The sequence below is a fragment of the Lipophrys pholis genome (genome assembly GCF_963383615.2).
Source record: "Lipophrys pholis genome assembly, chromosome: 22".
Taxonomy (NCBI): domain Eukaryota; kingdom Metazoa; phylum Chordata; class Actinopteri; order Blenniiformes; family Blenniidae; genus Lipophrys; species Lipophrys pholis.
In genome coordinates this window covers 18,955,756-18,972,011 of record NC_137644.1, presented here as the reverse complement: position 1 = coordinate 18,972,011, position 16,256 = coordinate 18,955,756, and the positions used below count along the sequence as shown (strand labels likewise).

Here is a 16,256-nt window from a genome sequence, read left to right as displayed (position 1 = left end):
TTACATTATGAAAAGATAGGAAAATGGATGATGTTACACATCAGGTGCACGAACTTTAAAGCCTCGTATGACTTGATCTGTAAGTAAATAACCTCAAATAAAACCTAAGCGTTGATAAACGATTGTCTTTGACATCTGAGCTCATTTTATCCTCGGGCGCTGTTCTTTACTGGCCTCCTCATGTCCGCTCTCCCAAAAAAAAAAAAAGCTGATTCTATCTATTTTAAAGGGGTTGTGATGCTCATATGAGAAGGTCTATTTTGAGCCGCGGTTCGAACAATGTTCTCTGTTGTCTGTCGTTTTAGAAGACGGCAGTGTCGGCCACCGTTCAGCTTTCCCTCTGTTCATGATTCTTCTTGTTGTTGCTCCGATTCTGTCACTTCTATAAAACTTCATGAACATATTCAAAATAAACTTGCAGAAGGAACAGCATGCTGTTAAGTAACGTGTCACTGCCATCTCATAACATCTGATTGCTATTCTGAAATTAGTAAAGCAGTCATAAGTACTGTAGTTTCACAGGGGTTGTTATTCATTAATTTGTCTAGACGAAAACCGGTTTAGAGCTGCTCTATCTATAGTTTACTCACCTCTGTATACTCTGTCCTGTCTGTGCATGTTCTCATTTGTCCAGGTCGCCGGCTTCTGGAATTAATTCAATCAACTTGAATTGGTCATATGACTTGGAAGATGTTTCGCCCCTGATTCAAGTGGCTTCCGCCGTTTTGTTGGGTTGAACTGAGAAGTTAGGGTTTGATAAAGCTCTTGTCTTTTTGGTTATTGTTGTACTAAACTCCTGTTTAGCAGAGTGGAAGCACTTATATTATTCCTGAACTAACTCCGCTCTCTCGACATGAGAGAAGTCAATCTGATGTTGGCACCTGCGATACATTCAGATTAACTGTTTTATAGTTGTTTTGATGCTTCTTGTTCTTTTTACCATAGGTTCATTCATTATTAGTTATTAGACTGACCCACATAGTGCTGACAGCGGAGTGAATGTATCACAGCAACACGACAACAGTACAGCTGTGTGCTCATCATTATGACAGGTCTGACACTTAACAGTAACCCAGTACTTTATTTTACAATGAAGTAGTTACTTTTGTCTTTCAGTTACATAATGCAGTAAATTCAAAACTGAGCGAGCGTGGAGGAAGATAAAGTGGAAAGCTCAGATCCTGTGTTGTAATGTATCAGCTGAAGGATCATAGTGGTTACAGCTCTTTGTGGCCTCTGTCATTATTATAACTTGTATTTACGTCTCAATCTACTGTAAAGGCTAAATGTACTCATACTGTATGCACGGAAGTCGCAGCTTTAAATGTGAGTAGATTAACATAGAGGTTCCAGTCAGGGACATTGTAGTCATCGCTTTTAATCATTCAGCTTTCAGGGCATCTCAGTTCGGGTAACGTATAGTTAAGTGCTTAAGTCTTCAGAAAATCCCACATCAACGTGTCGGTTTAATTATTTTTGGAACGCAGCTGAATGAGGTTGGATTTTAGCAGCGCCTACTTCACCATTAATTAAATAGTTAAACCACAAAAGGAACATGGAGATTAAGACTTTAAGATCTTACATCTGTCGTTAACACAGAATGAAAAGCTAATGTGCAGTTTGACAACCACCACTCTCACTAAAACTCTCTTTCTCACCGGCACTGTACTCACTTGCAGTCACTCGGGTGATTTCATGGCTCTTAACCAAACACAAAGGCTCCATTATGGCTCTGTTCACCGAAATAAACTCACTTTCTCGCTCCTATTCCTCCCTGTCTCCCTGTTCCTCTTCTTCAGTCTCCTCCCACTCTTCCTCCTCCTCTACACATTCACACCTTCGCCCACATCTCCCAGATCAAATGGGAAGCCACATTTTCCATTTCATTACCTCATTCCGATTTTCAGAGTTGGGAAGGAAGAGAGGAAAAGGTTTGAGTGGAGGGGGGTGCTCGGGATGGGATGGGTGCAGAAGCTGAGTGTAATAATTACCCTTGTAATTAGGTCTTGTGCTTTGAAGTCCCCTCCTCCAGACTTCCATGGATGCACTTGGGAAGTATCCAGGAGAGGGCAAAGGAACAGGGGGATCTGGAGAATGTGGGTCAGAGTGTGTGTGTGTGTGTGTGTGTGTGTGTGTGTGTGTGTGTGTGTGTGTGTGTGTGTGTGTGTGTGTGTGTGTGTGTGTGTGTGTGTGTGTGTGTGTGTGTGTGTGTGTGTGTGTGTGTGTGTGTGTGTGTGTGTGTGTGTGTGTGTGTGTGTGTGTGTGTGTGTGTGTGTGTGTGTGTGTGTGTGTGTGTGTGTGTGTGTGGAGATGCTAATGATGAAAAAAAGTGTGTGTGTGTGTGTGGGGGGGGGGCTCTGACTTCTCTCTGAATCCTTTTTTGTTGCTGCCAGATTGCTTGCACTGCTTTTCATTTTGTTTTACACACACACACACACACACACACACACACACACACACACACACACACACACACACACGTCACATGAGCCTCTTTGTTTTGGTTTGCTGCAGAGATAAAACCCGGCTCTGTTACACTTCTCTGTATGGGAGACAAAGAGCATTTATCCCACATACTTGGTGTGTGTGTGTGTGTGTGTGTGTGTGTGTGTGTGTGGCACAGGCAGGGAATGTGTTTGAGTGTTTTCCAAAGCACTCACGTTATTTATGGATTGCCATTTTTATGAGCTGAATTTTTCAGCCTTGTTAGGTAGAATTTTCGTTGCTCCCTCAAGATCTGGTCTCGGCTATATCTTTGTGTGCGTGTGTCATTGTGTGTGTCGTTGTGTGGGTCCCTGTAGCGTAACCAGATCTGCATGCCGATAGGACCACCACGGCCAGCATGACACACATCCTCCTCCGAAGTGGGATAATCGCACCCAGGTTAAAGGGTGGCTCATTCACACACTTTATACAGTGTTAGAATTGTGGGGCATAATTTTAAAAGGTTGAAATGTTAAAGTGAACGAAAGATGGTTCTGCATCAATAACAAAAGATGTTACCGCCTGCGAGGAAATGGTTAAACGCTCTGGAGAGAGTACGAGATTTACTGATTCACAAAGAAATTAAAGCTTTGTCAGCATACAAATGAGTGTTGCTCAATATTATTTTGTCAAAATCTGAGATTGTCTCTGTTTCTTTATATTAGATGGTATTTTCCTGTGTCCTCTTTCTAAAGTCCTCCGTCTCTAAATTCCCTTATATCATTACAACTCAAGTGAACCTTGTAGAACAGAATTTATTCAGTTAAGAGCTGCATTCATGGAGGATTAGTTCAAGCTGGATCAGAGAGACAATATAGTTTTATGGATTACCTGCTGTTACTGCTGAATGGAGAAAAACCTCACCACTGGCTCAGCCACCTCTGGCACCATCATCAGCAGTACATGCACAACAATTACTGTAAATGGCTACGTCTGCGTACGTTGAGATCAGTGGCTAACTGGGTTTGATAATCCGTTTATAGCCGGTGGTTGGAGAGAACTGGCCGGGGCCTGTTCACACTGTCTACACTGAGCAGGCTCCTTGTTTGCGAGTTAACCATCAGAGGAGAACGTCACAACTTTATTTTTAATAGACTTACCTTTTTTTTTTAATTAACAACAACAAAATCTGCATTTTTATTTATGCTGATCCTTCAAAAACAAAGCAAGATGGAGATCGGATCAGATTAAAAGAGGCAAAATGATAAAATTTTAATAGTAATTTGCCAAGAAAAACTATTTTTGAATATCCTGGTGAGGGACAAAACAAATTAAAAGTCGAAATTTAATGAAACGCAATAATCTAAAAAAAAAGTTAACTATGTGAAAGAGCCATCAAAAATAATGTATTTTAAAGTCAGCAAATTATATAAGATGTCTGTCCTGCAGATAATTGAAATTACATGTGTATATTGTGCAAAAACAAATTGCATATTTGAGGGCAAAACGTTGTATACACATTAAAAATTAAAGTTCCATCCATCCATCAATCCGTCCATCCAGGGAAACAGACTGACAAGTTGTACGACTGCAAGAGGAAAGGTTCTGGAAGAATCCATGCAAAAACTTGCATTAAGGAATAACATGCAAACTCCACACAGAAGGACCCCAAACCTGCTTCAAAAATGTAAAATTCTCATTAAGAAGCAAGACCTTTAAACAATAAGTCACCGTGCGGTCATAAATACAGTTATACTTTATTGTGTTTTCGATCTTATCTTTCAGGAATCGTCATTGCAGTAATACTGTGATATTGTTTAAGGAACCTACTTGCTATATTCAACTGTACTCAAAAACATTAACACAGGGTGAGATACGGCTGGTCATGTGAGGTCAGAACATCACACACATGACCTAACCTGCACAGTGCACACTACTTTTGTTGAGCTGAGAGATCATAACGGACAAACCCGAACAATAAAACACCTTTAAACGGTCCGTTTTAACACTTTGATGAGGATATGTCAACAAGCGCAGGGAAAGAAACTCGGTGTACGTTAAACTGTTTGTTCTGGCCGCCTGTCGGGCTGTAATTAGACCAACTGCAGCCAGCTTAGAGGAAATTCAGGTCATGTTGCCACAGACGCACTAACCAGCGAGCTCTCCTTGATGTTGGTGTGAGCCTGCGGCCACACATCGGCTGCTGGAGCGCGTCCTACCGGGCCGTGTCACCAATGACAAATTGCTGAAGGGATGCATGTGTTTTCGGACAGGCAGATGGCGTCTCACGGGTACAAGGAAGGGGGAGCGGAACAACCTTGAGAGAGTGACCGCAACAGCAGGCACGGAGCAAAGGCTGGAGTCTGCTTGTTTTGCATGAAGGGGTCAACGTGGAGGGGTGGGGCAGCTCTGCTGCAGCTTCCTCGTTGTATTTCCCCCTCTGAACCAGCATGCCCCTTACACACACACACACACACACACACACACATGCACACAGGGTGTTAACACAGCAACACAATGACCAGCTATTGGCTTGAGGCAGATTAAGCAAGGTGTTTCCTGTGACCTGGACGACTGCTACGTCAACACAAACACACTCGTCTGACACGACGCGCACAAGCGTGTGCGTGTGTCTGCCGGTGTATGCAAACTGGTTTGACTCTCTCCTCCTTCAATTAGAGCCCATTAATTTCCCCCCGTTTGAACGCGCGAATGTGTTTGTAAGTGAAAACAGCTGCGCTGAAGTCTGCGACGTTCATCCTTTATTCATGCTTTGTTCATGGTTTATTCATGCGCTCTTCAAGCAGTTGCGGAGTGAATGAATTTTGGATTAAAAGCAGCTTTACGTTATTCATGAGCCGAGATATTTTGGAGCGCTCGGATGCCCGTGTAATCTCCCACGCTGTGTGCACGCTCGCGCGCACACACTGTACAACAACCTCATCAACAACATGGCAGTCCTCTGAAACTTGTATGTGTTTGTCCACTTGTGTATTCGTTCAGTAGCGCTGAGCGAATATTGACTGGTTTGTGTCTGTACATTGTGCAGGCCGAGCGCTGCCTCGCTATGGAGAAGATGAAGAGGATCAAGAAGCGTCTGTCTTTAACCCTCCGGCCCAGTCAGACCATCGACGAGTCTTTGTCCGAGCTGGCTGAGCAGTTGACCATTGAAGACGGCGGCACCAAAGACAACGGTGAGTTTGCCACATCGGATAAGTCACCTTTTTCCTCGTTTCACATCCCGAGGAGGTCAATTATTAAAAACCACTTATTCATCGACTCTGGTTCATAACCATCATGACTCTTTACTCTTGGGTAGGATCAGAATTACGATTATTCTAAAATTCTAAGTCAAATTTCATTTTAAAATGTAGTGATAAGAAGTGTAACCTTGGCAGTAAGATTATTATAGGTCCTATATTTTTTTAATAAGCTAAGTTTTCAGAGAACGTGTCTTTAGAATTCAAATATTTAAGCAATAGATCAGGACTGTTAAACTCTTCTTCTTCATCTTCTTCTTCTTCTTGGTTTCAGGGCAGTTTACATCCATGAAGTTGCATTAGCGCCATCTGCTGTTTCTATCTATCTACATTGTTTTCCACTGCTCTCGTCATCCCTGATGACTGTTTCCCTCTCTCTCTTATCAGCAGCGGCTGCTAAACTCATTTGACCACCAACACCCCAGTTTCATCTTGAAAAGGTCGAACCTAAAACTATAAATTTCCAGTTCTTTGTTGTGGCGTGTACTAAACGCTTTACCCACCGTTATATACGCACACGCTCGCCCTCCATTGGAAGCCACTTTGGGTTCAGCGTGATTCCCAAAAACACCCGGACACACGGGCGAAGTGGGAGATCGAACGGCCAATCATGAGATCGGAGGCCAGCCTGCTATACAACATGAGCCAAAGTCACCTCAAAGTGCATCTTATATCTGAACAACAGCTCTCAAGATGACTGAGCACCTTTGTGAATATCAGACTTTTCTAAAACCACTGACAGAAATTCCACCGGTGCAACGTTCACCGTATTTGTCTCTTCATGCCAAGCACGTAGAGGTTCCACAACTCGGAGCGTTGTGTGTCTTGACAGCTCTCAGGGGTATTTAAATTATGAAGCAGTGAAGTTGATGAAGCGATGGAGATTACTCAGTGTGTATGAGTGTTTCTACGTAACAGCTGTAATGGACTTCTACTGAGAGCCCCTCCGGTTATGTAACGGGAGTAAAAGCAGTGGAGTGACTCGAACGCAGCTAAGAAGGTCATAAGGTACTCTGTGGCGTAGAGGCACGAACACTAAAGAAAACACACTCTTTTTTTTTTTTACACTTTCTAACTCCCCCCAGTACAAAGCTTCTGTAATGAGTGCTGAAAACAAGTGATTGTGATTGGCTGCCACTCGAGGCTGACATCTGTCAGAATAAATGAACACACACATTCATCTTGTACAGAAGTGTCTGCCCCCACTCTTCATTTGGAATGAGTCAAACAAACAGAGCTGTAGGATGAACTTCAGTAGGCAGTGATAATGAGAATCATCAAGCAACAGTGGCGCTTCAAGTTTCCCAACATCCCCCCTGACTTAATAAGCTGAGTTCACATTTTGAAATTCAAAACTGAAATATTTCTCATCCTTTGAGTTGACACCTTTCATGCTATGTCCATAAAACATCATGACGTTCCCTACCCCTTATTTTATTACCTCCCCCATTAAATCATTCACAACTTTAAATTCTGATGTGTCTGACGAGTACCTGAAGGCATCGTAATGTGAGGTCTACATGTGTGAACAGACCTCAGTCTGTCTGCTCAGAAGCTTCATGCAGTAGAAAGACATTTGGAGCACAGCAGAAATTTTCTCTGCGATCGGAAACGGACGTTTGACTTCAAACTTGGATCCCAGAGAGAGGCTCGTGTATTGCTTATCAACGGAGTTGCATATGTGCCCTTCAGCTATCTCGGTTTCAGCTTTATACTTATTTCGTGTCGCCGTAGAAAAACAGTTTTGATATGCAGAGAAGCTCATTTCATGGACTCTTTAAGCTCGGATTATCATTGTGTGTAGATGTACATGATAGATGTGACGTGGAGTGTTCCTCAGTAAAAGCATGCATGAAAAAGGACGGGCTGAACATGAAATTGACGTACAGCTAGAAAGTGGAGTGAGAGAGATTAGATCATGTTGCGAAATCCACTAAATTGGCACTTTGTGCGGTCTGAAAATTAAGATTATCAATTTGGTAGATTGTTAGTACGCAGGTTTCTTTATAAAGTGCTTCTATTGATCATCAGTGGGACACTTATGGAAAGCATCAGCATGCATTTTGTATTCAAATATAAAATTCAAAGAATAATTTTGAAGAATGTTTAAGAAAATTTTCAAATGTTCAAAATGTACACAAATCTTTTCTTTATTCTTTGCATTTCATCTCCATTTTCTAAATGAGAACATTACAATTCGATCCACATTCTATTTAATTTCCTATTAATGTGGCCAAAAATTAACCATAAAAGGCTGCAATAATGTAGAAAACATCCCAATGATCAGAAAACAATGTTTCTCCCCTCTTGAATACAAATTTGGCACATGCAAGCATAAAGATTTTTCTTAGTTTTTGTAAAAGATCTAATGTAAAGTACTTAGTAACCATGTTTCAGAAAAGTGCTATATAAATAAAGTTATTATTATGACTTTTTCTGGCTTGTTCTATCAAAATGCACTGATATTCCAGTTGGAGGTCATTTAACATCATATTGTTACTGATGCTACGTCTACATAATCAGATCTGATGTTTTTTTCTTGAATGAAAAAAAAAAAAGATTCTGCTTCTTTAATTTAATCTCAAAATGAACCGAAAACTGTAAAATGATTCTGTTTTGCCGTTTCAGAGCCCTTCATGAGGAACGGCCGCCCCCCGACCTCCCACAGCATGCACTCCTTCCTGCACCAGTACACCGGGTCCTTCAAGAAGCCGCCGCTTCGCCGGCCGCACAGCGTCATCGGCGGCACCCTGGGGTCCTTCATGGCCATGCCGCGCAATGGAAGCCGTCTGGGTGAGACACACACGTCCAACACATACTCCACACATACATGCACAGAAGGGCGCGAGGTGTAGTGGAGCAGATGGCGCCGGGGAACAAACAGGAAACGTATCGCGATCCTGAGATCTGCGTCGTCCTTTCTCACATGTTGAAAGCGAAGTCTTGCTGCCAGAAGGGCCTGATGTCTCCCCCGGGAGCCAGCGTCAGTGCTCGACCTCTGCGGGGTGATTTCATTTCTTTGAATTTTACCCTCGTGACAGCTGGATGTGGGACTCTTAAATTGTGACACAGTCAATCCTCGTCCCGAGGGTGGCAAGCGACACGACGTCAAGATGAGTCAAAGCAGCAGCGGCGGCAGATTCCAGCCCGAGGGTCGAGACAGCCCTGAGGGTGGTGATGAAGACGATGATTCATAGGAAGGAGAAACCAAGTGTTGTGGGTATCAACATGCACCGGCTTATCATCTGCCTTGAGAATGCGGCGAAGCCCGAGTGAAGAATTTAAAAAGGATGGAGCGCTTTTTAATGAGGCGCAGACGCCAGCAGCTGACATTTCCACCAGCCGTCTGGTCCATGTTTTCTTCATCGTAACTCAAACCTGTTGCAGGCTGTCTCCTGTGATTTGGCATCAGAACGTCTTTTCCTGTGTTTAACAGGCTGTTGTGGATTCATTGTCTGCATTAGATAAGATCTGTATCTTTGACCTATAAACTTGGCCAGACTCAGCAAAGTGTTTGAAGAGATCAAATTAATGCCGACCTGCATGTTTTTGTGCAGTTTTTCTTTTGTGAGATTGAAGAAACCACATGGTTGATCAACTTAATGTTTTTTTGTCCTAAAGTGATTTGAAGTGGATACTCCTAATGTTGATTTGACATATAGTTTTTTGTGGTAAGAGGGTTTTTTCTTTTAATGCAATATCACACGGAGGCCCACAATTAATACCTTTAATGCACCTTATAACAGTATTTATCACATTTGAGTCTTGATAAATTTAAAAGTTAACCCATATAATTCTTTCCTGTTGTCATTGGCAGGATTTTTCTTGCAGACCTGCCATAACTATAATTCATGGAACGTTTTTGCTCTCTATAAAGCCATCAGAAAATGAAGGCCTTGAGCTTCAAACCCATTTATTATTCATTACTGTCGCTCAAGGACCTCTGCAGTACTCCCAACCAATCACAGACAAGATTGATCAGGGTGTCCTTATGAACTGCTGGGTGTTGTCTTCTCCCTTGGAAAAAGAGCCTGAAGAACTCATTCATTACACATTTTTTGGATAATTCTAAAGCCATAAAATCTGAGTTATAGTCTCAGGAGGCTTAAAGATGAGAGGCAAGATGGTGATGATTCCAAACTGCCACCAGAAGCCTAATAAACGTAATCACATCTAATATCACACCACTTAGTGAAGTCAATATTTTATGGTGTGCAGAAAAGGTTCAACAAGATTAAAAGTCAGGACATTTCTATTGCTGTGAGCCAAAATAATAGATGAGATGAGCACAGGAGGTATGGATGCAGAGATATTTAAAGTGCCGAACGTTACTGTCTAAGCTGTTGAGGTTCATTACCTCCATACATGGATTATACATTCAGAATATTTGGAAGTTCACGAAGATGGAGTCCTCTAAATCCCAAGACCCGAATATATGTTTTGAGTTAAATGTCCAAGTACTGATTGTGTGTATTTCCATGCAAATTGGACCTGACTAGAACATTTTAATACATCGCTGTTACCAGCTCCCTAAAAGGACGTATGTGTGGAAGTAGCCTATTTATTATTTATTCCCTGTAGATTGTTAAATACCAGTATTTATTTAAGGATGGCTAATATCCCTGTCTGCATCACAGAGATTAGAGAAAAAGAAGTTTAGTACTACATTTGATCTTGAATGTTGGACTGATACTAAAACAGAATAATAAGGGAGGTCTCACAGTTCAGAACGCACAAAAGAACGAATGTTTAGATTCTTTTCACGGTTTCCTTCAAATTGTATTAAAATTAAATTTATACTGTGATATACAGTGTTGCTTTCATACTATAATATTTGTAATTTTGTATCCATGCTTCACTGTACTGGACAAGTTTGACAAACAGTATTTAACATTTTTTCCTCACTTCCCAACTTCTCTGCAAACATTGTGTACCACACACAGTTGGATATCCAGAAATTGCTGCTTGTGCTGGTAAAAGCTCTCTTTTTTTTTTTTTTTTTTTTTTTTTTTTAGTAGAGTGGAGCGCTTGAGGACCTGTTGAGCCTCACACTGGACCCTGGCCTAGATAGGACTTGGATCTAAAAACAGGACAGTTAAGTAGGACATTGATGTGCCACACATTGCTGCTGCACTCGGCGCTAACAAGTGTGGAGAGATGAGAGAAGGGATGAACTAGAAAGCTTCCAGAGAGAAAAGAATAACGGGCATAAAGGAAGAATGGGAGAGGATGATTGGAAAGAAATGATCCATTTCAGGTTTTCAGAGAACGGAAATGATGAGGTAAAACTAAAAAAGATCACAGTTAAAGGATGAAGCTTCGAGGAGCTGAAGGTATGAAGGGAGGAATATCGAGCCTGGAGGATGATGAAAGATATAGAATGGCAGGTGATAATGGAGAGGTATGTGAAAAGAAAAGACTGGGAGGAAGAGAAAGTGGGACACGGTAGATCATGTGGAGGTTTTGAGGGAAGAGGCCATCGTGTTCAGAAGAGAGCAGGTAGTAGAGGAATGTGCCGAAGCAAAAGCCCACAAACCAGAAAACGAGAGAAATATGCGACATGAAAGAGAAAGGAAGGTCTGAGAGGGAGGTGAAGGATGAAATGTAAATGTAACAGTAATGAGAGGTGCAAAGTGTTCATGGAGAGACAGTAAGTAGGTTAGAGGTAGAGAACTAAAGGAGGTAAGAGAAGACAATGTGGTTTTTAGCCTGTGGCTCATTTATTACAAGGCAGACACATTCTGGGTGTTTATGAAAGAGAGGATTCAAGGAGAAGGAACATTGAGACCATTCGAGGTGGAAAACAATAAATCTCAGCTTCAGCTAAAAAAAAACTTGTGTAGTATTTCTCACTCAGAACAAATAAACTGAAAAATATTAAGCATTTTTAGACTGTTGTGTGTGGTAACTATGGACTTTAGTTAAAGACATTGGAAAAACAACTGGTCTTGTGAATATTTATATATTGGGATAGTGTTTTTTTTTTCTTAACTATTTGTATTTTTTTTTTTTTTTATGCACATTTACTTAGTTCTACTGCCCATCCAACAAATGCATGGTTCCTACAAATGTGGCATTCCTCAGTAGCTCATTGAACAGGCTTTCCAACCATTTTAACTTCATGTCCAGGAAAATTTGCATGAACAAAGAAAAAGTCAACCAAAACACTTAATTTCCTCAAGTTTTGTGCCTCTTTCAAATCTCAGAACTGACTTTGATTCGTTAGCTCGAGGTGAAACGCATTTAAGTTCCAGAAAATCATCTCATGTCATTTATGCGATGGAGTGGCTCTGCCGGGTCGTGAAACGCTGACAAATAGTTCTTAGAATCTGATAAAATAGAAAACGTCGTCAGGACGACGACGTTGGGAGTCGTTTCATCAGCAGAAGCCTGATTCTTTCTGCTCTGGTTTCTCCGCTCTGGGGCTGCGCAGATGATGACAGACCGAGGCGCTGACACACTGATGACAGAGAGCCACTCCACCACGGCTACTCGTTAACCGTGTGTGTGTGTGTGTGTGTGTGTGTGTGTGTGTGTGTGTGTGTGTGTGTGTGTGTGTGTGTGTGTGTGTGTGTGTGTGTGTGTGTGTGTGTGTGTGTGTGTGTGTGTGTGTGTGTGTGTGTGTGTGTGTGTGTGTGTGTGTGTGTGTGTGTGTGTGTGTGTGTGTGTGTGTGTGTGTGTGTGTGAGAGAACGGGTGGGTGGGTATGTGGTTTGTACATCAGCACGTTGGCCCCCGCTGTGTTCTGGTGGCAGTGGTGGTTTTTTCCTGCCTGGGAGGAAGCGCTGCAGGTTGTGGTGTTTAACCTTTGGGGATGTAAGAGCCTGAGAGGAGATGATGGAGAGAACGAAAGCCTCGGCTGAGTACAGTGATATTTTAAGGGGCGATTATAGTAGCTGTGAATGAGTTTGTGGTCATATTTGGATTTGCAACGAGTTGTGCATCATTATCAGAATTGTTTGTGCTTAGTAGGATCTATAAATGTGTTTTAACATGTGATCTGTGTTTGTTTTTTGCCTCAAGATCAATGTGTGCGTAACTGTGGGTTTTCTTTGCACACAGTCTAGTCTCACAGGTTCTCTACAGGTCCCGTCTTGTCTTGTTTGTGATTACTGAGCTCTACCCACAGTGCGACTGACTGGTATTAATGTTGCATAGTTCTGCTGCAGACCTCAACTTTTCGAAAGACTCAGAGGTCAAAATATACACACACATGTATGCACAAACTAATGCTACGTACACAAATAGATATATGCTCACATTAATGTGGATTTATCTAAAACGTAAAATGATCCCATAATATTTTGTTTATTTTAACACTTTAAGTTCAATTAATTTATTCATTGTCTAATTGATATTGAATCTTTTTTTTAAGGATTTATATCTACTAAAATCAAAGGATCTCACTGGTTCTAATCTGACAGTTGTTCCTATGTCAATTATTAAACACTGCAAACATTTTGACCTGGAAGTAACCATATTAATGTCGTACCTCTGCCTCAATTAATAATGCAGTGCTCGCTAGTCACTCCTCGATTTGACCCGTCAAAATATCTGCTTCGACACAGCGACATGACACTTAAATGTCACTCCTAATTATCACTCGTCCTGTAAGACCCCTTGTTATGGCCTCGGCCCCAGTGTGGAAAACTGAAACGCCAATACTGTGTTGATCAACATTTTAAGTGTACTTTATGGGGGGGCTTTCATTCATTTACCAAAGCAAACATTTGGTACAGGTTGTCAAACCTTTATTTTGTTTGTAAATTAAATTTTAAATCATTGGTAGAGTCTAAATTACAGAGCGGCCAAGATGAGGAATAATGCACCTCTTACTGTTCTGATTGGACCAAGATGTTGATTTACTGATAATCTCCTTTTTTTTTACATTCAGTTTCTTACATTATCCATCTTCTATACTGCCTATCCAATTTGGTGCTGGAGTTGATTCAGTGTGATTTTATATAACTTTTAATTTTTTTTTATGACAAATTTCTGTTACTGTGTTCCCTCCCAGACATCGTGCACGAGAATCTGAAGATGGGTTCGGATGGAGAGAGCGATCAGGCGTCGGGGACGTCTTCTGACGAGGTCCAGTCTCCGACCGGCGTCTGCCTGAGGAGCCGAATCCACCGGCGGATCTCCATGGAGGTGAGAGACGGGGACACCCGGACACGCGCTCGCGCCGTACAAAACATGGCGAGTCGACATTCCACCAGTCCTCCTGCACTGTTCTTACACCAATGGGCTCTCAGAGTCCGGGTGTCATGATGGTGATATCAGCCGAGCGCCAAAGCAGCGGCTGGTGGAGAGACGTGATGAAGCCACAATGTTTTCCTTCGTGTCAGCTGTCTCGGCTCAAGATCTCGCTGCCGCCTTTGTTCGTCTTTTTCTTTTTTCTTTTGACACTTCTCAGTAAGTGCTAAGTCTGCAATGGCACAATCGGTATCTGTCATCTTGCTGGAGGTCCAGACCAATAACTAGTGTTTTCCAACTACTGCACCCAGGAACACACCCTGCCGAGCAGCACCTTTGTTCCTCCGAATTTACCTGGAGTTGCAGTTTTTCAACTGATCTTGACATCACATTTCAAATAAGCTAGTGGATAATATTTTAACTGCAAGGTTTTTTAGTTTTTTTTTACCATTTTCAAATGAAATGTGCAATAAAAATGTGACATTAGGCCAACGAAGGATACATGTTTTCTGTATATGTCACTGTTATGATACAAGAACAAGGATGTTTTTTTAATATATATTCTTAAGCTTAACACTTTTTAATTAAAGCCTGTTCTGTTACTTCATCAATCAAAAAAAAAGATAAGCTTTCTTAACTATTCAGTATGTCAGTTGTAATAGACTAGTTTATCTTGCCTAGAGGACACACAATACTCTTACACAAGCTCAGCAAATTAAAAAAAAAAAAAGTCCTCATTATTATCAGGGGATTTTTGTTCCTGCCAGTTTTCTAATTTCTGTGTGGCTTTAGTGTGATTTTTGAACACGCCCCCTCCGAGCCACCGGTAATTACTTATTGCACTCCAGTGATCATACTAACCAATAAGGCTGCTGAGCCTCTGCGCTGCAAATTAAATGAATCCCACTTTTTGTGATTTCATCCCACATTACTCGCACAATAAATCTATGATGCTGAAGCTGTGGGAGGTTTTAGTTGAAAGAGATGAATGGCTGAAGCCTTGAGGTCTTCTGCCCCCTGCTGGTAGATCACTGAATATTGCAAGCAAAAAACACACCTTTAACACGTCCTTAAGTGATGTTAGATCACACACTCTGACCTATTTACTCCTTTAGAGTGCTTCTTTGGTCCGTGCATGAAAGGAAAAAAGCTCGATTGATGTTCGTAATCAGCTGACCTGACAGACACACAGGAAATGTTACAGGAGCATGATGACGCCCTCCTTTTTGTAATCCTTTTTGATGAGGCTTGCAGTGTCAATGAAGAGGTGTTACGTTTGCGAGGAGGTTAATAGCACAGGTTACACTCGCTTGTTGAATCAGAGGCCAAAAGCATTCTGGTCTTTTTGGCTGATGTTTCAAACGTGTTAAAATGTCTTCTCATGTAAAACACAGTTACAGTATTTAATAGTACACTATTTACCGGCAGAAATCGAGGAAATCTTCCTTTCCTTTCTGCAAATATGAGCCTCTCGAAGGAATCAACTACTACATGTCCATCCCATTCATCCGTTGAGGTTTGCAGCAAATTATTTTAATTTCCGGTTTCATTAGACAGTCAAAGATGCTGCTAATAATTGAGGTTTGCTTCAGGTCAAAATTGAATTGTATTGCTGGTAAACATTCCGCATCATAAGAAGCATGTTCTCCAAAACCAGCTACTCAAAGTGCTTGATAAAAAATGTTGAAGCATTTTGAGGAGATAGCAAGACATAAAATAGAAAAATGTCCGTCCCTTTCATTCATACATCTTCTACACAGTTTTACAGTTTGATGAATGTAATGTATTGATTCCCAGCTCATATATATATATTGTACGCACGGAAACATTGAGCCTTGCCTCAGAATACACAGGGCCTCAGTTATGACTGCGAACACACCGTCTATTTGTGACGAGGCCAAACTTTGAAGCGTTGTGACGTGACTGCCTCTAACTTCAGCCGGCTTTGCATAACTTCATCTCCGTCTGATTTATTTTCATCCGAGAATAGATCGGATCTGACTTCCACAACAATAAGACATGGGCCGCCTTGCATTGACAGTGACAGAAAGAACGAGCCGTGAACGTTTTACTCAGCGGGCTTGATGTTTTGGTTTTTGGTTTTTTAATCCGCGACTCAGAAAAGGTGATGTGCTTTTCAGCCTCAGTCACGCTTTAACACACCACCTCTTCTTGTTACCCTCCACAAGCTGGCGATCGACCCGACCTCTGTCGCCTCTCTGGGAGTAGGAGGAGGTGAGAACGAGGTATTTTAGCTGCTGTGCGTGTGGGTGGACTCGGTAGCCTACATTGTGTCCTGCCCATGACTGATATATGTTGCCTATAGACCGTGTGTGGCAGTGTTTCAGACAGTGCAGACAGTCGTGGTTCACGGCTA

The 16,256-nt window shown here is 41.8% G+C and overlaps 1 protein-coding gene across 1 annotated transcript in view; it reads left to right on the top strand.

The window, feature by feature from the left end:
- cdk17 (cyclin dependent kinase 17) overlaps positions 1-16,256 on the top strand; it is a 36,660-nt gene that overhangs the window by 14,775 nt on the left and 5,629 nt on the right. The window contains exons 2-4 of the mRNA XM_080491840.1: positions 5,474-5,618; positions 8,313-8,477; positions 13,701-13,834. Coding sequence (XP_080347966.1) covers positions 5,492-5,618; positions 8,313-8,477; positions 13,701-13,834 — 426 coding nt within the window. The 5' untranslated portion in view covers positions 5,474-5,491. The remainder of the gene's footprint in view (positions 1-5,473; positions 5,619-8,312; positions 8,478-13,700; positions 13,835-16,256) is intronic.